General features: G+C 45.1%; 8 protein-coding genes across 8 annotated transcripts; 3 read left to right on the top strand and 5 right to left on the bottom strand.

Annotated features, from left to right (window-relative positions):
* Positions 1-254: 254 nt before the first annotated feature.
* Positions 255-1,920, bottom strand: N7478_002120 (carboxylesterase hlo; the record flags this gene model as incomplete). Its single annotated transcript, XM_056918334.1, has 2 exons — positions 255-1,290; positions 1,349-1,920. 2 exons carry the CDS (start codon positions 1,918-1,920, stop codon positions 255-257), a joined length of 1,608 nt encoding a protein of 535 aa, XP_056783945.1.
* A 1,943-nt stretch (positions 1,921-3,863) lies between these two features.
* N7478_002119 (cytochrome P450) lies at positions 3,864-5,626 on the bottom strand (the record flags this gene model as incomplete). Its single annotated transcript, XM_056918333.1, has 5 exons — positions 3,864-4,489; positions 4,552-4,795; positions 4,845-5,314; positions 5,367-5,517; positions 5,582-5,626. 5 exons carry the CDS (start codon positions 5,624-5,626, stop codon positions 3,864-3,866), a joined length of 1,536 nt encoding a protein of 511 aa, XP_056783944.1.
* A 2,297-nt stretch (positions 5,627-7,923) lies between these two features.
* Positions 7,924-9,632, top strand: N7478_002118 (MFS general substrate transporter; the record flags this gene model as incomplete). Its single annotated transcript, XM_056918332.1, has 5 exons — positions 7,924-8,005; positions 8,085-8,187; positions 8,257-9,141; positions 9,205-9,292; positions 9,345-9,632. 5 exons carry the CDS (start codon positions 7,924-7,926, stop codon positions 9,630-9,632), a joined length of 1,446 nt encoding a protein of 481 aa, XP_056783943.1.
* A 1,099-nt stretch (positions 9,633-10,731) lies between these two features.
* On the top strand, positions 10,732-12,067 carry N7478_002117 (acetylornithine aminotransferase; the record flags this gene model as incomplete). Its single annotated transcript, XM_056918331.1, has 2 exons — positions 10,732-11,199; positions 11,270-12,067. The coding sequence occupies 2 exons, from the start codon at positions 10,732-10,734 to the stop codon at positions 12,065-12,067; spliced, it is 1,266 nt and encodes a 421-aa protein (XP_056783942.1).
* Positions 12,068-12,206: 139 nt separating this feature from the next.
* N7478_002116 (glycoside hydrolase family 47 protein) lies at positions 12,207-14,217 on the bottom strand (the record flags this gene model as incomplete). The annotated part of the gene is made up of 4 exons (XM_056918330.1): positions 12,207-12,368; positions 12,433-13,124; positions 13,181-13,801; positions 13,896-14,217. The coding sequence occupies 4 exons, from the start codon at positions 14,215-14,217 to the stop codon at positions 12,207-12,209; spliced, it is 1,797 nt and encodes a 598-aa protein (XP_056783941.1).
* Positions 14,218-15,212: 995 nt separating this feature from the next.
* Positions 15,213-15,743, bottom strand: N7478_002115 (uncharacterized protein; the record flags this gene model as incomplete). Its single annotated transcript, XM_056918329.1, has 1 exon — positions 15,213-15,743. One exon carries the CDS (start codon positions 15,741-15,743, stop codon positions 15,213-15,215), a length of 531 nt encoding a protein of 176 aa, XP_056783940.1.
* A 1,460-nt stretch (positions 15,744-17,203) lies between these two features.
* On the bottom strand, positions 17,204-18,221 carry N7478_002114 (aromatic alcohol reductase; the record flags this gene model as incomplete). Its single annotated transcript, XM_056918328.1, has 3 exons — positions 17,204-17,656; positions 17,709-18,122; positions 18,186-18,221. The coding sequence occupies 3 exons, from the start codon at positions 18,219-18,221 to the stop codon at positions 17,204-17,206; spliced, it is 903 nt and encodes a 300-aa protein (XP_056783939.1).
* An 820-nt stretch (positions 18,222-19,041) lies between these two features.
* Positions 19,042-19,507, top strand: N7478_002113 (fungal specific transcription factor domain-containing protein; the record flags this gene model as incomplete). The annotated part of the gene is made up of 2 exons (XM_056918327.1): positions 19,042-19,079; positions 19,258-19,507. The coding sequence occupies 2 exons, from the start codon at positions 19,042-19,044 to the stop codon at positions 19,505-19,507; spliced, it is 288 nt and encodes a 95-aa protein (XP_056783938.1).
* Between the last annotated feature and the right edge of the window lie 168 nt (positions 19,508-19,675).

The raw sequence follows: 19,675 nt of genomic DNA, 5'->3' as shown, positions 1-19,675 counted from the left end.
ATAATGAGAAGTACATACACTCGTTCCATACTTCACTACACTCTAAATTAACTTGGCAGGATTCATGTTCAGAAACACTATATGCTTTCCTATCATTCACAGGCATCATGATGGCAATGAAAGCTATTCTCACTTAAATCTCGGAATTTATTAATATACTCAGAGGGTGTTAACATGTAGAGAAAGTGTTTATTTGAATAGGTATGGTATAATACGGACGCGACGTCGATGATACTAGTCATCACTGACCGTTATCAGTAGGTATCATGCAAGGTCTTTGCATATATAGACTTATATAGGTGACATCTCGAATCAATTTCCCCAGCCGAGGCATTTCTCAAGGCTTTCTTCTCAATTGCACTCATACCAGCTTTCACACCATCACCAAAGACACCAACAGTAGGGACCGTATCCCAACCTGGACCACAATATGGGTCTTTAGCAAAGTCACCCCATGCCTTTTGCATAGCCTGGCTGACCTCCTTCTCAAAGAAAGTGACATTCTCTCTTTGGTAGGTGCCAAAAATCAAAGGAATTTCTGCAGAATGGTAAGCTCCACTTCCCCGGAATAGCTCGTTGTTGGGAAAGCTGGCGTTGAAAAAGTATCGCCAAGTGGGAATACCGACTCTGGTAGAATCATTTGCAAATGTGCCGATTGGACAGTTCATTTCGAAGTCATTGACAATCAATGATATTCGGTCATTCTCCGTGTGTACACCAGATGCGCCTATCGGGTACGCAGCGAGAATTATGGGTGCATATGCGCCTAGTCCAGCTTCAAACAAAGCTGACAATGTATCATTCATTCCAATGATGAAAGGCTTGTCCTCATCAGCATTATTTCCGATCAGAATGGGTACCCGTGCAATGGAAGAGTTTCCCTCTTTGGATATAATGCGTTCATAGCGAGGAGAGGTTGCCCATGTCTGACCATTGTCGGCAACGGGTCCTCCAGAGTAGTTATTCTTCGTCGCTATGTCTTCCAGTTTGGCAGCAGGGATTGATCGAAGACAGCGGATAGGATTAGAAGTACAGTTCGTGGCCGACAGGAGCTGTTTCCATGATTCAGAGTAACCGATATCGTCGGGGGCGTTGTCAAGCTTAACAGAACTCTGTCCTGACTGCATGATAGCTGCTCGAAATAACATAGGATCGGGAGGAGAGGTGAGCAATGCATCAACACTTGCAGCTCCAGAACTCTCGCCAAATATAGTCACTTTGTCTGGGTCTCCTCCTAGAGTCGCAATATTACGTTGAATCCATCGTAAGGCCAGTCGTTGATCCAATAGTCTATCGTTTAACAACATGTGTTAGTTTCCAGAAAGCTCAACATGTTAGGATAACTTACCCGAGATTTCTATGCTCCAGAGGAACATCACCTCCTGGAAACCCAAAGACATTCGTCCGATAGTTGACTGAAACCACCACGACGTTTTGCATTGCAGAAAAGTACGAGCCATCGTATTGATGCAAAGATGTGGCACCATTCGCGTTGCCGCCACCATAAAACCAAACCAGCACCGCTAAAGATCCACGTGAGGCTGATTTAGGTGTGAACACATTGAGGTTGAGGCAGTCTTCACCCTCTCCTCCCAAGGGATTACCGAGGTGTATCGCTTCATAGAACAATTCCGCGGCTTGGCTGATTTCCTGGTTGCATGCAACCCCCCATGTTGTGGCATTGTAAGGCTTGGACCAACCATCCACTGCCACTGAAGGAGTAAACCGAACTGGCTTTTTGGCAAAGGGAATTCCCAGAAATTTCTTCACAGTCCTCGTCGAAGATGGGAACGAAGTCGTTGTCCCAATGATAGGTCCCGAGTCGATCGTTGCCGTTGGCAGAGAGGCTGACCTTGACCATATGGCCGCAAGTCCCAGATTTGCTGCGGATAAAACCCCAAGTAGAGGATAGAACATCATGATTATACAGACACCCCTGCGACCTATTATTGAATTTTGGCGGCCCCGGAATCTTTAAGCAACATTTTGTTAAACAGACTTATCGGCTAACGTAGACACTCTTCACCATTGTTCAATGGCCGCGCGCAACTAGAAAGGAAATTAGATCTTTCGCTCCACGGCACACAGCTTGCGAGCTCCACACCCGGCGCACTCATCGTGGTTTTGGGCTAGCGCGATGGCACTGCCTTGATGGACCGACACATCCGACCCTTCGCCCCACAGACACGGATATTTCGAGATCCACATTTGCAGTCCATTGTGATCTGGTTGGCTATGCCGAATAGAGCACGGATCCCATCCCTGGAGCCGCAGGCCACTCCAGAGCGAGGAAGTAGCGAGCAGTGGAGATGACGAGACAATCAATTGTAGTGTTCAGAGTACCTATTCCGCATTGGGCGTAGACGTCAACCTTATTGGGCCAGGATTTCAAGCCCATTCTTGCGACATCATTGCCACTTTATTGGCCGTGAACAACGGAGAAAGGAATCCACCCCTAGCCAGGAGCAAGAAGGGGCCGGGCGGGCCAAATAACTTATTACAGTAATGCGGCCTCCATACTATCTACAAATTGCATCAAGTGTCAATTCCAGACTGGCTGGATAAATTAACCGGGCATAAAACTGCATGTCTCTTTGCCCAGTAGATCATTGAATCCTCTTTTCCTCCACGATTGGATAACTGGATAATCAACGGTAGCGCAATTTCGACTTCTCAGGCTTAGCTAGGCTTTACTAATCTAAGATTCATTCACTATCTTTGTATCGTATCCCCTTCACTCCTTTATAATCCCTCTAGGGTCTAATCATAATTGAATGAATATTCAACTGATATGAAAAGAACTGAATGATTGAAAGTTACCTTCGAATTCAGTTTTATTGCTTTTTTATTTACAGATAGATTTCCCGTCGATTATAAGACAAATCAGAAGGGGAATGTATAGCCGCGTTCCAAGGTTGAAAAGCACTTGAAAGAGACTGTCAGAACTTGGATAGTGCTTCAACTCGAATATGGAAAATTGATACGACTAATCTCAGCCACTATTCAACATTCGTCAAATCGGAGCCTATTCAGATGTCAATTGCGAATTTGATTTAACTTGTGGCTTGATGCCACCCACCCGACGTCCGAGACAGAATCTTGAAGGCAGAAGCACTAAGCAACAACGCATACCTCATACTATGGATCCTCGAGGCTTTACTTTCAATTCAATGCCTGTTCTGGCTTGGATAAGCTTCCGTGGTCAGGACCTACTATACCTCCCGACCGACTTTAGACATATTTATATGAATGAGGCAATATACGATGTTGACTACGTTCGCCATGTTGCTATATCTCGAGATTCTTGGCCACGAGCCACTAGCACAATTGAGGACGCCGTGTGCTATGTTTATAGATATTGAACTCGCTTTCCAGAAGATACATGGCCGGAATTTAGCATTCAAAACATCAAGACACTGCGCAGTTCAATAAATTCTTTCACTATTGATATATTGATATAGCAGGATTGAGGACCTTGATACTACTAGTAGCATGCATTACAAGTCTTTTCATCTAGTCACCTCAACTTCATCGAAAGGCGGAACCCTAAAAGCAAGTTCGTTCCGCGACAGCTCAACTCTAGGTGCGCTTATACCAAGATCTCATTTTGACCTACAGAGCTAATTAAGAACTGGTCATAAATCCTCCATTTGCGTACGGTATCGGCTTGAGGTTCCAAAAAGTCTTCATTTGTGTTATCATCGACACTATTTTAAATTTCCTTTGTCTGATGTTAGAAGAAGGGAGAAAATCGATCACCTAGATTACTATCAAAAATCCACGCGACAACGGTATATACAAATGTGATATCACTGAATTTGTCTATGTTCAAAATGATTTAATGGCATTTCACCAATCGTGAGTTAGCTTCGAGAAGGTCGGAACTGTAACCAAGGACCATCGACCGCCGCCGTAATAAAGCCCTTCAACGGGTAATCACAATCTCTCCGTGTCCCACCACAGCAAGAAATTTCTGGTGCCAATCTCATGTCATATCGGAAAAACGTCCGTGCAAGGGTCACATTCATTTCTGTCCATGCGAGCCTCCATGCGACACAGGACCGAGGTCCGTAACTGAAAGGAACAAATCCTTCCCTATTGGAATTCATAATACTTTCTCCGTCCTTAAGGTTGGATAGCCATCGTTGTGGGCGGAACTCATTAGGAGAGGTGAAATATCTTGGGTTCCGTTGAAGTGTGTAGATGGATGTACCGACAGTGATTCCCGGAGGAATGAACTCACCATCAATCTGAATCCCGCCTTCTTGGACTAATCGAGGAGGGGAGTTGGGAACAGATGGTAGGAGACGTAAAGACTCGTTGATGCAGGCTTGAAGATATTTGCAAGAGTTGAGCTTCTGACCAATACGGATTTCATCTTCGTTTGAAAATGTCACACGAATCTCTTCTGTTAAATGCGCAAGCGCTTCGGGATCGTGAGCTAGAAGAAAAAATGTACTGGCCATTGCGGCAGAGGTTGTATCTGAGCCTAAGATTCACACGATTTAGCTTTCATTGTTGATGTAAGCTTTGTATGGGAAGTATGCTTACCAGCGGTGAGCAACATGATAGATTCTAACCAAAGGTCTTTTCGATTGAAGCTCATCCCTGTTTTTGGATCAGTAGCATTCATCATGTTGTAGAGCAGATCCTTCTGTTTGATGTCGTTGCCGAGACAGGCTCGTGCTTCCGAGCGCTCGCGAATCCATGTCCCGGCATTCAAGATATCCTTGACTTGAGATGCCATGAACAGTCGATCAAGCTTCAAATTGAAGAATTTTGGCTGGATCATGCCCTGCATGGATGATTAGTAGAGCTCACGTGGTAGTAATAGGATAACATACGATTGTCACTCTTTGGGCAAGCTTCTGGATGACCGATGGGAACCATCGTAGTTCTGGCGACTTCAACATATTAAAATGCTCGCCGAAACTAAGATCGCTAATAATATCAAATGCCAACCAGCCGCACATCAATGCCATATCTCTTGGGGTTCCCCATGCATCCTCTTTCTCTGTGGTGGTACCCTTTCCATTGCCGTCCCAAAGCAACTCAACAAAATCATGGATTCTTGGCAAGAAGCGGTCTTCGACAGATCTGAGCCCCTGGTCGGAGAAGACTTGGGACATGATGCGACGCTTGAACCCATGAACAGTCTTATCAGTGGACGAAATGGTATTAGGAGTCCTTCGACTGGCGCTCATGGCAACATAAGTCTCTGTCTTCCGTACATTGGCTCGGGTACTGTAGATCGTGTTCATCCCCGAGTGCGTATTAAAGTCGATACTGTTTGGTCCATATCGGATGATATCTCCTGTAAAGCAGGTCAGTATTGATTGAAGATAACGAGAAGCAGCATTGTATACCATATTTCTCATGCAATTCACGGTTTTTAACATGCAGGTCCCCTTTCCATGCATGATAAGCTGAATACCAATTGGAGATGGCTGCCAAACGAGGACCTGGGTACTTCGCCAACGGGTGGAGGAATAATCGGTAAATAACGAGTCCGATTGCCTATAGTAGATTGGGTTAATATGAAGATTTTCCTTTTTCTGGATCTATGCATTGATAAACTTACCCATGCGACCGACGCAATAGCCACAGCTAGAATCAATTTAGACATCGTGGTGTTGAATTCTGCAGGCTTCGCATAGAAGGAATATGTTGGTACCACTCTATCTTCTTTTTGCAATATCTGGAAGGAAATTTATTGCATCGAGCTATCGCACATTTATTTTGTCAGCATTACGTCGCTTGAGCTTAGCTCGTCCCAGCACTGTGGTTAATACAATCACTTACAATAGTATCATTTGTAATTCGACCCCGTCGTTCGGGTGAGATCGAGGATCACAGCTGCGGTCAAAGTCCGAAGTTCCAGAATTGTTCACCAAATCCACACGATTTTACGAAGATATTTTATGGAGACGAGATATAGATCGACAATATGGATACAGCTAAGATGTTGTTGACCTCTGGAATCCTTGGATCTGAGCAGGTGGAACACGATGTTAGGAACAAGGCGGGCAGAATATGTGGATATAAAATTCCGCGATCCAGTATAAGGCCTTGCCACCCATAATATTATACGTAATTACAGGTGGAACTATTTTGCAGATCGCCCAAGCCCTTGCATTAGCCGATATATGTATATCGACAAAGTGAATAGTGACAGGTCTGTTACGTAGCTGCGATTATACCCCTGAAGCTGCCAATCACCCGTTAGACAACACCCAGGTGGACTGAGCGCTGGATTGAACGTTGCAGAGAGAAAAACCTAGAAAACAGGAAACGGCGTAATATGCAAGGTGAGCAAATTAAGTTTCATTAATGTTCACATTATGAGCGTCAAAGGGAGAGACATAGTATTGTTTAAGACAGGCAAGCAGCGTATCTATTGAGGCCTCTTACTCGAAATCTTTCGTACAGAAAAAAGGAAAAAGCCTTTTCTGATGATTTCCATCCTTGTATTTAGTCCTCTTCTTAAATTTTTTTTTTTTCTGTTTGGAGCCGCGTTTCCAGTCCGAACAAGTCCGTGTCCCAAGATTCGTCTTTGCGGGTCGGAGCTTTCCAGAAGATCCACAATTCGGGCTGAGCTCAGCTGTGGCATTGTACCATGATTCAATGCTCTCATGGAACCCCCTAATGAAGATGAATTTTCACTCTTCAAGAAGGTACGTGATTATCTTGGTACTCGTGGCTCAACGCCATATTTATTTTGACTTGTTTTTACCAAGGTTGTTTCTGGTATCAGAATAATGTCACCCTCTGCCAGATTTGACCCTTTCCAAGGATTAAAGTTTATATCATCTTCCTTGTAGATCACGATATGAAACCTGTCTCACCGCCATACAGATCTATCTGTATTCACAATTGATTGGATTATTTGTGGAAAACAAAGTAAGGGCTGAATAAGTAGCGATTGTTGTGGAATCAGATGTATCCCGCTCGTGAACCATCTCTCGTTCGCGAGACTCCACTTGATAGATCTTGCATACGTTTCTCTTTCGGCAGACCCGATTACCGAAATCAAACGGGTCGAACGTCCCAAGGTTCAAAGCCTCCTTAATCGAATGTGCTTGGCTATTGACGAACAGAGGAAGTAGATCGGCAATCGAAACTAAGGATATCAAACCAAATTCGCATCAATACACACGGTTCTTTCCCCACCGGCAAATTTTTCCTGGATTGTTCCATGGTTTCCATCCAGATCAGCGGGGCAACACCATCTGAAAATTCAGCCGCATTACCGGATTTTCTATGCGTTGAGGCTAATAGAACAGAGAGAGCTATGCCGAAGCTTATAAAATATTAACTTACCTTATGTAGATATCTCTAGAACCAACTTGAAGCTGCAAAATTACCACCCTTCCCGACGTACACCAGGTCCATCTTTGACCTAAAAACATAATTCTTAAGGGGTTGCTTAATGGGTTTTGGAAATATAAATGGGGTTTTTGTTAACAACTACGTTTAATTTACCGAGTTTATGGATGAATCTGAGTCGCGAAGCAGATCTGGGATCTGAACATAAGCCGCGTGTGGAGCTGTCTCATTTCCGACGGCGGGTCTGTGCAGGCAAGCGATCAATCTAAACTTCGCAAAGATCTTCGGTTTTCCCGCTAATCGAACCCACGTACTCATTCAATAGCCTTGTATCAATACTGTATACAATACTTAAATACAAACAAGGGTGTAGTCCAGCTGTTCATTGCAGTGTGTAAATCGCATGGCCAGGTATTATACGTATATTATTAGTTAATACTCCCTGGTCTTGGAAGAGTTTTTCTGATGTAGGACCGCCCACATGTCTTTTTAAACTGTTCTTCATTATCCCTACGGGTTTTATTCCTTATACTATCCATTCGCTCTTTATCACAGGGAAAATCTCAAGGGTATTCGGAGACCAACTCCTCACATAACATGGCAGATCTTGAGCAAGAGCATCGGACGCCCGGAGTCAATGAATCAATGCCTGGGACTCCAGCTGTTGGTACTGAAGATGGTGCGTCCACTGTTGGTGGAGATGTCGCTTCCAACGGCGAGAAAAAAGAATGAAAAGGGAGTTTTGAATAGCAGTGAAGATGGTTCCGATGACCAGGACATTAAGGTACCCGACGCACGCCAGTGGAGCAAGAAATACAAACTGTTTGTTTCATTCTGTGCTATCTTTTCTTATTTCTTCATGTGAGTCAACTTGAATATATCCAAGATGAGGCCATAGTCAAGTTGGGCTTGAGTAACATGATGAATTAGTACATTCGCAACCTCAGTCTACATCGCGAGTGTTCCTGGTATTATGATGGAATTTCGAATTTCAGAGACATTGGCCCTCACCCCTATAACGTTTTACGCGATAGGATTCGTCATTGGACCAATGTGCACCGCTGCGCTCTCAGAGGAATTTGGCAGACAATATATCTACAAAATCTCCCTGCTTCTTCATGTGGTCTTCACATGCGTCGCTGGGTCAGCCCAAGAATTTCGGACAATCGCAGTCGCCCGTGGTATCTGCGGTATAGTTGGGTCCCCTTCCGTGACCGTTTTCTCCGGCCTGTTGAACGATCTATGGAAAATGCCCGAAGACAGAATTGGCGGTCTCCTTTTCGCTGTGTACGGCATATTTGGCGCAGTTGCTAGTGAAGTCGGTCCTACCGCGGGAGAGGCAATTGTCCGAGACCGTGACTGGCGCTGGACCTTTTGGCTCACAGCCATGCTGGTGGGTGCATGTTTCCTGGCCTTGGTGACGGTGCCGGAGACATATGGACCTGAGATTCGGAGAAAGAAGTTGAACCTGCCTAGACGTAATCTGTTGCACTGCATCGGTCCTGCCTTTTCGCGTCCTTTCCAGCTGCTTATCATGGAGCCAATTATCTTTCCCACGGCGGCTATTGTGACCATGGGTCAGGTTGTGGTATTTGTGTTTTATGCGGCCTATCCTGTCGTCCTTGAGGAAGTGTATGGGTTTTCATCTTACCAAGTCGGGTTGGCATTCACTCCTTTGCTGATTGGTAGTCTGTTTGCACTGCCTATCATATCAATGGTTATGAAAAGAAGAGACAAGAATTCGAACCCACAGCCCGAAGATTCACTGCCCGCAGCAACTATCGCAGGCATTCTGTTGCCGATCAGCTTGTTTTGGTATGTCAAATTTCCAGGGAAATGCCATGAACGTTGGATGAGGATACTAATACAAATCGATAGGCTTGCTTGGACAGCTCGAGAAGGTATTCATTGGATCTGTCCGCTCATTGCTGGGGCATTCTATGGACTAGCATTTGCGCTATCACAGGTACGTCCTTGATCTATCTACTTCTGTCGTATTAGTTGCTAACAAAGCATAGCTGGTCTACCCGCTGTACAAAAATGAGGTTTATGGAGCCGAATTGGGAGCCTCTTCATTTGCAGTCGATGTCGCTATGCGATACACGTTTTCGTCTGTCTTTCCTCTTTTCACTGTTCAAATGGTCAACCGGATTGGGTTCAACTGGACCATCTCACTTTGTGCATTTGTCCTCTTAGCTCTGGCACCTGTCCCCGTGGTCCTCCAGAAATATGGACCCACGCTACGCGCCAGAAGTCGCTATGTTCCAAAGCATAAAGACAATAGCTCGCAAAGTCTCTCGGCGTGAGACTATTAGCATGGACCTGTTGCATGGTCATGAACATGCACAGAGAGATCCGTGGCTGGCAAAAAAAAAGAGTGAACCGACAACCTCCCTGTGACAAATCCAAATTTGTGGACAGGACTGATCACAAACACACGGGCACATCAGATATGTGATCCTGAAAAGCAATACCTTAATAGACGGGAAGGCGTCTGCATCTATTCAATATAATATTCGTTAGTCTCAAATAATATTGCGGGTATCAGAGGAATAATGTGAGATGAGGGCCATATGATGTATTCGAGACCAAAACAACGGAGGAGATAGAGGGAAAGAAGAGGTATGGAGACAGGAAATAGAGATGTTGACAGGCATCAAATCAGGTGACTTCTTTCACGGGGTATCTGCTGCCTTGACCGAGTCCTTTTTTGCTTTTTCTTCTCCATTCTAGCGAGTAATTGCTCATTCTCCCTTGCTAAAAAAAGCAGTTGATTGCATAGTGATTTGACGAGCTTTTATAATCTGGTCAATTGCTGAATTAAGAGGACTTGATGGGTGTCTCTACGTGGCCTTATATTTTAGGCATCACGTGAAAGCGGCCCCGGAGCGGTTATTGCCTGCCTTAGCAGTGTGCTATATGTAGCGAGATTGAACTTGCTTTGTGGAAGATCCTTGCAGGGAATTTCAAATTTAAGAACCGAGATACCCGTACGATTCGGTCTTTCTTTTTCTAATAAATCACAATATAGTTGCATCCAGAAATTGTGGAATGCATACTTCAAACTTGGAGGACGTGCGTGTGCGGGGTGTGCGGGCAATCGCCCGATACCCCTCAACTTATCAGTTCAAGTCATAATGGGTAGATCTATTGGAGAAAAGATATCTTCCTCCAATGCACTACTCTAGCTTAACTCTAAGTCATCTCCAGTGCTGTGCGTTGCTTGATTCTTTTCATTCCTTCTCTTCTCGTTTCAGTGTCTCTCTGCGTGCCTCCCTGATATATATCAAGCGCAGGTTAGAACCAGAGGCGTTCTATTTCATGCAACAAGATTTGGCCTAAACATCCAATTCTCAAAAGCACAATTGCCAGCTGGCTATTCCTCGGGACGTTCTGAAACTCATAATGGCAACGAAAACTATTAATGATGTTTCAATCAACCAGAAGCTCAAGACTCTTGTTAGTCAATATGAAGAAATTCACCCATTGTCTAAACAAGCCCATGAAAAGGCTAAAAAGTTACTTCCGGCCGGAAGTACGCGCTCTGTTCTCGTCTCTGAGCCCTTTCCATTGGTGATTAAGTCAGGACAGGGTGCTACAGTCACAACAGTCGACGACTTGACATTCGAAGATTTTGTATCAGACTTTTCGGCGGGCATATATGGGCACTCACACCCAGTTATCAACAACGCAGTTCAAAAAGCTTTGGCCACCGGATTCAGCCTTGGTGGTATCACTGAAAAGGAAGCGGAATTGGCACGAATATTGACTACCCGGATTCCATCATTGGAGAAGGTCCGATTCTGTAACTCTGGTACGGAGGCAAATACATTTGCTCTAGCAACTGCTTTGGCGCATACAAAGCGGAAGAAAGTGAGCGAACATTCACCCAGTTCTCAAACGACAATATGAATAAACACTGACGAATGGCCCTTGGAGCTAGATCCTCGTCTTCGAAAACGGGTACCATGGTGGAACTATAAACTTCGGCATGAAAGACAATCCGATGAACCTTCCTCATGAATTCATAATCGGAGAATACAACAACATTTCCGCTACAAAGCCTTTGATAAAGGATCTCGCGGCAATCCTAGTGGAGCCTCTTCAAGGTGCCGGGGGTATGCATCCCGCAACTCCAGAATTTCTCGCTTTCCTCCGCCAAGCAGCTAGTGAAACGGGCGCTGTGTTGATTTTCGATGAGGTTGTCACATCTCGTCTGCATTATCATGGACTCCAGGGTTACTGGAATATCATACCTGACATGACAACTGTTGGCAAGTATCTTGGTGGTGGATTTCCATTTGGTGCGTTTGGAGGTTCGGCTGCAATCATGGACAGGTTTGATTCGACGGACAAGTCAATCGCGCTTCAGCATTCAGGAACTTTCAATAATAATACATTTACAATGACTGCTGCCGTTGCTGCCGCAAACTTAATCACTGCAGATGAGCTGAAGCGTTTGAATGCATTGGGTGATAGGTTTCGCGAGCAGGCGGCGCTCCTTATTCAAAAAGCCGCTTTCCATAAGTTGAGGTTTACTGGGTTTGGGAGTGCGATCGGGGTACATTTCTCTGGGGGAAATTCGGAAGACTTGATGAATTCCTTTTATTTCTCGTTGATTGCGAATGGGATCATCATTGGGCGAAGAGGATTTATGTCTTTGAATTTGATGCACAACGAGGCCTCGATTGATCGATTGCTTGGAGCTGTGGATAGCTTTCTGCGTTTTATTGCTGAATGAACCTGTCGAATAGACATTTACAGAGATGGGGAGTATATTTCTCCAAAATGAGGGTCGTCCTCCAAAGTAGGTATTCATTTCCCGCCAATGGAAATTTTTGTCCAGTCTTGAGAATCTATGACTATCGTATATCATAACACTAGAAAGGAAATGAGGGACGCTCTTTTCTTGTCCAGCCCGTTTGGAATTTTGGATGCTTTAAACGTGGGAACGGGTGGGCTTCCGTATTGAAGACCACTTCAGTCAATGGAAGAAGGTCTCTGGGTGAGAAGAGCAAATAGAAATATTTCAAAGTCTCGGCCTGAGTAAATTCATCAGCAATTAGAAGAAGTGAAAGACTTGCCTAAAGATGGAGCAATTCTTACCAGCCAGAAACTTTCCATGTTATCCCGCTGCGTTGGCGGATTCTTCGTGACATCATCTAAGGACGTATACCCCTTTCCACCTTCAAGCTTCGTGTGATTTTGGAACGCCTTGAAAATCTCCAATCCCCATTTGCGATAAATCGGATCTTCAGTTACTCGGAACATCAAAAAGAGACTTTCAACCGTTTCCGGGCGCTGTAAGTTATGCGCGTCGAGAGGCTTAATTTTAATGTCTTTCTTCCAATTCTTAACATTGTTGCTGCTGCGAGGTCGAGGCTTAAGCCCAGCAAATGGGACAAGGTCCGCTTCATCTGCCTCGAACCACGCAATTTCGGGCGAGAGCCCGGAATTTGTCACGGCATACATTGCCCAGCAGGTCTTCATGAGCTCTCTCGCAAGTTTCATCTGCTCTTCCTTTTGCGCGTTCCAGGTCGGTAACTTGCGCGCCTCCTTTTCTGTTTTTCCTTCCGTAACACCGATCGCTATCGAGCCCGGCAGGTAGCAGACAAGATGATCCATTTTCGGTGAGAGTCTGCCCCCGATACCTTGAGGCAATTCTGCGATTATTTGGAGATTTGAATGTTTGGTGGTAGTGACAAGGTTTCGTTGAATACCCTGCAGTGCCTCCTCCCACATTTCACTGTAAATCGGTTCATTGCCATCCGTGTGCAAGTACTGCTTCACTAGATATTCTGTGAAAGTTTAGCAATCGCATGTTAGATTTGAAAGTAATTCATTCCGGGCGTACCGTAGTAGGAATCTCCACGACTGCCAAGTCGGATCTCCGGATACTGGAATCTGCCCGAATCAGGGTGCACAAAAATAGGCAGCAAGCCATCCTGCATAGCCTGATCGTCTATCACCTTCATGACATTTTCAGCCCTGCGCCAGTAGTCTTCATTGCCAGTGAGCTGGGCTAAATATTTCATCTCGATCTGCAGAGTGGTCGCTTCTGCAGTTGACGAAGCTCCATCGTCTGCATGCGAGGGCAGACCTTCTCGCTTGCCAATGTTAACACTGGCATAGGGAATTCCCGAGGGAGTTTCATATGCAACGAGAAGTCTATCGGCAAGATCTATCGCCTTTTGCAAATAAACATAATCCCGCCGAGATGATACGTCTGGAAGTTGAGTTGAGAGGTAGTGAGCTGACAAAAGCCCGCCGAGCATTCGAATCGTCGTTTCAAATGTATTCACATCTTGATCTTGGTCGTAGGAGAGGCCCCGATTTAACCACTTGCGGGCATCCGATAGTTGATCTGTCAAGTTCATGATCATCAATGTGTCCAGACTATCAACGATCATCCAGCCCAAGCCGGTAGGACTCATTTGTTCGCCCGTCATAGAAATCGGATGATAGATATCCTGTCCTAAAATCCATTTCGAGCTTTTAGCGATTTCATTCGTACCATTGATCAATTTTCAAGAGCTTCTACGCTTTTAATACTGAAATTGATCACTTACCCCATGCATGTTCGGCATATGCATCCCAACTGACAACGAAGGCATCTTTGACCTCCTCTCGAGCATCATTCCAATATGAATCCTTGCCAACAGGCCGAAAATGATCCAAAGTTGAGTCAAGGGTTATACTATTCAAATCTGAATAGTCCAGGACCGAGGCAACGGTCACATTGCTCATGTACAAGCTTGTGGACAAGCCGGCCAAGCCCGCTATTACCGACCGCTGGATCCATCTGCGTCCTAGGGATCCTCGCCAGCGAGAACTCTTAGCGGAACCTCCTTGTTGGGGTCGTTCTTCTTGGGAAGATTCATTTGATGACATAGTGGCGGCACCAGCATCAAAGCGCCAACATTGATCAGCGCCCGAGAGAGTTCGGTAGCTTGTCTCTTGTTGGGAACGTGGCCCTTGAAATCAGGGGCGGGGCTCTGCTCGGATGTGGAGAACTTGGGTGGATTTCGCCAGTGCACAATGGGAGCTCCCCTTCACTGTTCATCAAGCAATCGGATACATTCAAATTCAGAATCACAAATTATGAAAATACTAGGCGTTGAGAGATCTCGAGAATGCAAAGTTCGAAACATTGAGAGCAAGAGAATTGTGATTGCGTGGCGCTATTCTCTTCTTAGCGTTCTCTAGCGGCTGAACCTAACCAGGACCCACCACGGCGTCATAATTCATTCATACGCGAATTCGGGCTACAGCTGCAACCTCTGGCGCGAACTGACACTGCTGATGCCGCCCAGATCGAATTTTGTGGCAGTTCTAGCTCATGTTGGAACGATATGATTCAGATTGATGTGAAGGCACGGGTGGAGTGGTGAGAACTTTTCAAACTCGAACAATAGGACCTAATACATGTACTACCACCTTGGCTGAATTATTCATAGATGAAACGTCGAATATATATATTGAGACAGACTCGGATATAAACCCAAAGTTTCGTCTCAAATAATTTCAACGTGTAAACAAACAGGTACTATTATCACTATTACTATAGTAGTACTAGAGTTCTGCGCATGCCCATAGAAGAATGATTTAGAGGTATTAGTAGTAGCGGGAGACATTGAAGTTGTCGAGAACTTTAGGTTGAATCATTGACAAAGAACTTGAACAAGATGATAGAATTTCCAACCTCAGCAAGCAGATCACTTAACACGAGTAAATACATCATACGCAAACCGAAGAACTTCAATATCATGATGATCATCATTATAGCGATAATAACCACCAAGCCCTGCAGCTAAGACTCAGCACGATAGTCCCATTTGTCAGAGCTTGAATATCAGAACGAATGATCTTCAGAAGGTACTCTATAACTAGATTCTGATAGCCTTCGTCACAATTCCACTGCTTTGAGAATTCTTGGACTGCAGGATCTCGCGTCTGCAACGATTGCTTGATAATCCCGGCGTGAGAGTTGGACCCAGAAGTCTTACATTGGCATTTGTCTTTTGATGGCTCCGATTGTCAATAAAGATTAGCCTAACTTCTCCATCATATTCGGTTGTGAATTTCTCGATTCCATGAGTGCATTGGAATCTCACAAGTCTTGCAGAAAGCTCTGTTGATCGTTTTCCCATGTCAGCGCCTATAACAACGAGCAAGTCTTCATCAGCGCCCATCCATTCCAAGAGAATGTTAATCGTCATGAGTCCAACTTCTCGAGGATCATCATCTTTTAGGTAGACACAAAAACCTTCAGTAAGTAGAGACATGAAAGCGTAGTATCCTAAAGATGAGCGCGTCGAAGTAGGACGGAGAATGCTCATGACTTGGGCTTTCTTTTCACCGAAATGGAGCAGATTAGCTGCCGAGGCCCAGTCCTGAGTAGATCCGCCAACTTCCATCTTCTTCAAATAATTCTTCTCCCGCTGGGGTGCTCGATATATAAGGCGTCTGAAGATGTCAAGTCTTTGGTATTGTTGTGGGGCTCAGCGTCCGTGTACAAGAGAATGAGCGTTTTGGCATCAGCTCGCATCTGATTGTATGCGAAAGCAAAAGCGGTCTTTGCAGCTTCACCTGAGAAAACCCTCTCTGTGTCACCTTACATTGGACTAAGAAACTCGACAAAGTCGACCGAATCCACTTCCGCATCTCCATCATCGGAGTGCACGTCCATCCAACCACACCAGTGTATCGGATTAGATACCTCAGGTTTTTCAAACTTTGGCTAGTCAAAGCCTCGATATGATAAGAGTCCAACTCGAGAGAACGCTCCTGTAAGAGCAGATAGACGAATAATTTGTGGAAGAACCTTTTTGAGAGATTCCACTGTGATGCTCATTGAAGCCGTGTCGTCTACAACGATGAGGAGGTCGTATAGTTCCATCTTTGAAGGCATTGGAGTGAATTCAGATCTGATGTTGCTGTAGAAGGCTCAAAAAGTGGAGTAACTGACCTTTTGTTTATATCCTGGCAGAGCGAGTCCTGGACTTGGGACCCAACGGCTGTCAATCGATACAGATACCACTAAATCGATACAACTGCTTGTGAGAGTGGGGCTGAGCCTCCATGGCTTGGATCGGTAATGGGATAACACAGCTCCATATTCGTATGTTACAAGAATTTGGGGAAGTGGCGATGATTGTTGATCGAATTGAATTGGATTACTGTATGGTATCAATACTAGTGTGTTTCTACACTGGTGAGTCAGGGACAAACTATTGGATCAAAACACCGAGAACATCAGAAATTGCCTGCGGCGCGTATTAACAAATTCTGGAACTATTCCGAGCCTATTAATATCTATATTGGGTGCTAATTTTAAGAAGTTCAAAAACATGTTCCAATTGCAACGCCGTGTAGGGAGGCATTCAAGTTGTGCCTAGTATCAAACATGCATAGCCACTTAGGTAGATATACAGCAGAATAAAGAGTCAATCATTCTTTGTTAGGAAGCATATCGCCTGACAGGTACCTGAGACATATCAATTTCCAAGGTTCATACTAGGGCAACAAACCTTTCCGCGATCAGTTTCAGTTGGGACTATATGACCTCCAGATATTGGGGCGCAGGACCACCATGAACCCGGCGCCTTACATCTATCCCCACCCCCCCAATAATTAACGGTAATGACCATTACTAGCTAGTTTTAGTGTCACCCGTGGCTGGCCACGTACATACATACTTTTTTCTATTGAGGTTTATGGTGGCTTCAAGTTGGGTGGAAAGGTACATCCACCCCTTCCTGCCCTATCCAGTAGCATAGCCGCCGCCAATATCATTCAAGTTAACTTGGTGCGTGAGTACTAGAGAGTGTCAATTTCAAATGATAGCTAGACTATTGCATGGATTAATGAAACGAGTCTACTGTGAGACAACTCTCTTGACGGTTTCCTTCACTGTCTCGAACTTCAATCCTAGCAAATCATTTGCAAGATCCGTCTCCTGAATATAGTTTGCCTTGAGACCAGGAATATCTCCAACCATCATGGCACGGACCAGGGTAAATGCCCCTGTGAAATCACCAGCAGCAAGTTTCTTTTGGGCCGCGCTAACCACTTCATCGGTCTCCACATGAGAGACCGTCCACTTGGCACCAGTCTCTTTCTTCAAGGCAGACAGGATTTCGTTCTGGGAGGTCTCAACTGACGCGACGTGTAGGTACTTGTTTGCGGTGACCTGTGGGCCCAGCAGTACGGAAACGACGGACTGTCCAAGAGCCTTCTCATTAGTGGCGGAGAATATCTTGTCTCCACCATCCCAGATAACAGCAGTGTGGTTTTGAAGATCATACTCCAAGAAGCCATTCGAAAGGCCCTAGACAACGCATTAGTATTGTTAAATATTTAGGCATCTCTTTCTCCCTTACCCAGTCAAGTAAGCCTGACGTGGCAATCCCTGTCCATGAAAGTCCTTCAGACTCCTTGCTCTTGAGGTAGTCGATGAGGTTCTTCTTCACTCCGAAAAGCGGCAGCAGGCTGATCACAGCCTCGTCTGTGCTGCTGGCTGACAGCTCAGATGGAATGAATCGCTTGACCCCAGCACGCAGAGCGGCGTCAACAAACTTTTGCTGCTCAGTGAGGCCAGTGGCCCCCACGGTGGAGATGACAGCATCTTGGCCTTTGAAGGCTTGCTCGAGGCTTGAGTCGGAAAAGTCCGACTTGATTGCCGTGACACCCGGTGGGAAGGTTGCCTCACTTTCGAGTCGCTGGATGGCAGTGATGTTAAATTTCCCCGATGAAACAAGAGCATTCAAGACTATCTTGCCAACGTTTCCGCCACCCTGGAATCTCGTCAATACTGAGAGATACACGGTTTTTAATATCAAAGCTCAAGTTGGACTTACACCGATGATTGCAACGTTGTTGAGAATGAAGGACATTGTTGTTTGCTGTCTGTGTATTTGGAAAAGAGGATGGATAAATGACGGATGGAGAGGATGAGAGAAAGAATGAGAGAAAGATATGCGCAAATAACTGGCAGGTAGAAGAAAAGCAGGCTGGCGGTGGTGCTGCTTCAAGTTGGTTATTTGAGATGATGGCCAATGCCAGACACTGGGGTCTCTTATATAGAAGAGACCCGATCATAGGGGCTCACATGACCATCAGAGACATCCATATAAAAGGTCCCCCGATAGTATAACTAATAGGAAGCTTCAAATGTTCTCAAAATGGGATTACAAAGCTTCAATTTCATCATTGCGTAATTCATATTTGGAACTATAATTGACTAGTATAATGAGGAAACGGCGGCCCGCGGGCATTTTATCCATCTTGTCCGCTATGACCAATGATATATGACAAAACGAGATCCACAATGCGGTCTCCACCCTCCAGACGTCCGCACCCCCGCTCAGTTCAAATGATTACATTCCTGATTTTGATGACCCTTACAAAAAATGGCTCAGACAGACGAATCATCTAGAAGATCCTGTACCGAGTGTCATCGACGTAAGATCAAATGTGACAAGTCTTTTCCCTCCTGTTCATACTGCGTGAAGGTCAGAATAGAATGTCGCTATCCCCCGCCTAAAAGACCCCCGGAGAAAGGTTTTGCTCGAGGAGATACTATCAACTTAAACGTTGATGTCATCTCTCGCATTAACAAGATTGAATGTACCTTAGAGTCGTTTGAGAGGACTTTGTCTCAGATCAGCCAATTAGTACTACCAATTCTGAGTGAGCCATCACAGCTCATAAACCATGGCGGAGCTGACGTCCAAAGGCAGCAACATGATCAGGTAAGGTTATGTTGTAGATTTTCTTCAACAGAAGGGTTGAATAGTAACATAACTATTAGGGAACTGATCGCTCTACACAATGTGATGTGCCGACTTCCCCACTCAACAGGACATCCTCGACAAATCCGATCAACCCGCCAACAAGCATTGATATGTCTTTCAATACTAAACATACTAGCTGTGCAACTAGTACAACTATAATCTCTCTATGGCAGACATTTCTGGAGCGAGTAGATCCTGTTCTGAAGATAATACATGTCCCAACTATCCAGCAAAAAATAATGGATGTTGTGACAGGTCGAGTCTCTGCCAGTGTTGAATTTAAAACTCTTATTGATGCTATCTGCTACTCTGCGGTGATTACCATGTCGGTTGAGGAATGCCAACGATTCCATAACAAGGAAAGAGAAGAATTTCTTAGCGGGTAACAGCCTACTCTCGTCTACGTACCGCAAAGAACTCCTGCTAAGCTTGCTAGATATCGAGACACAGTGGGGAAGTCCCTGGCATCAGCAATGCACCTCACATCGACAGACATGATACCTCTACAGGCGTTCGTATTATGCATCGTATGGTCTCATCAAGGTTGCTTCCAA

The sequence above is a fragment of the Penicillium angulare genome (assembly GCF_028827245.1).
Source record: "Penicillium angulare strain IBT 27051 chromosome Unknown utg000002l_segment0_segment0, whole genome shotgun sequence".
Taxonomy (NCBI): Eukaryota; Fungi; Ascomycota; class Eurotiomycetes; order Eurotiales; family Aspergillaceae; genus Penicillium; species Penicillium angulare.
The sequence above is the reverse complement of the archived record's forward strand: the minus strand, read 5'-3'. Positions and strand labels throughout refer to the sequence as shown.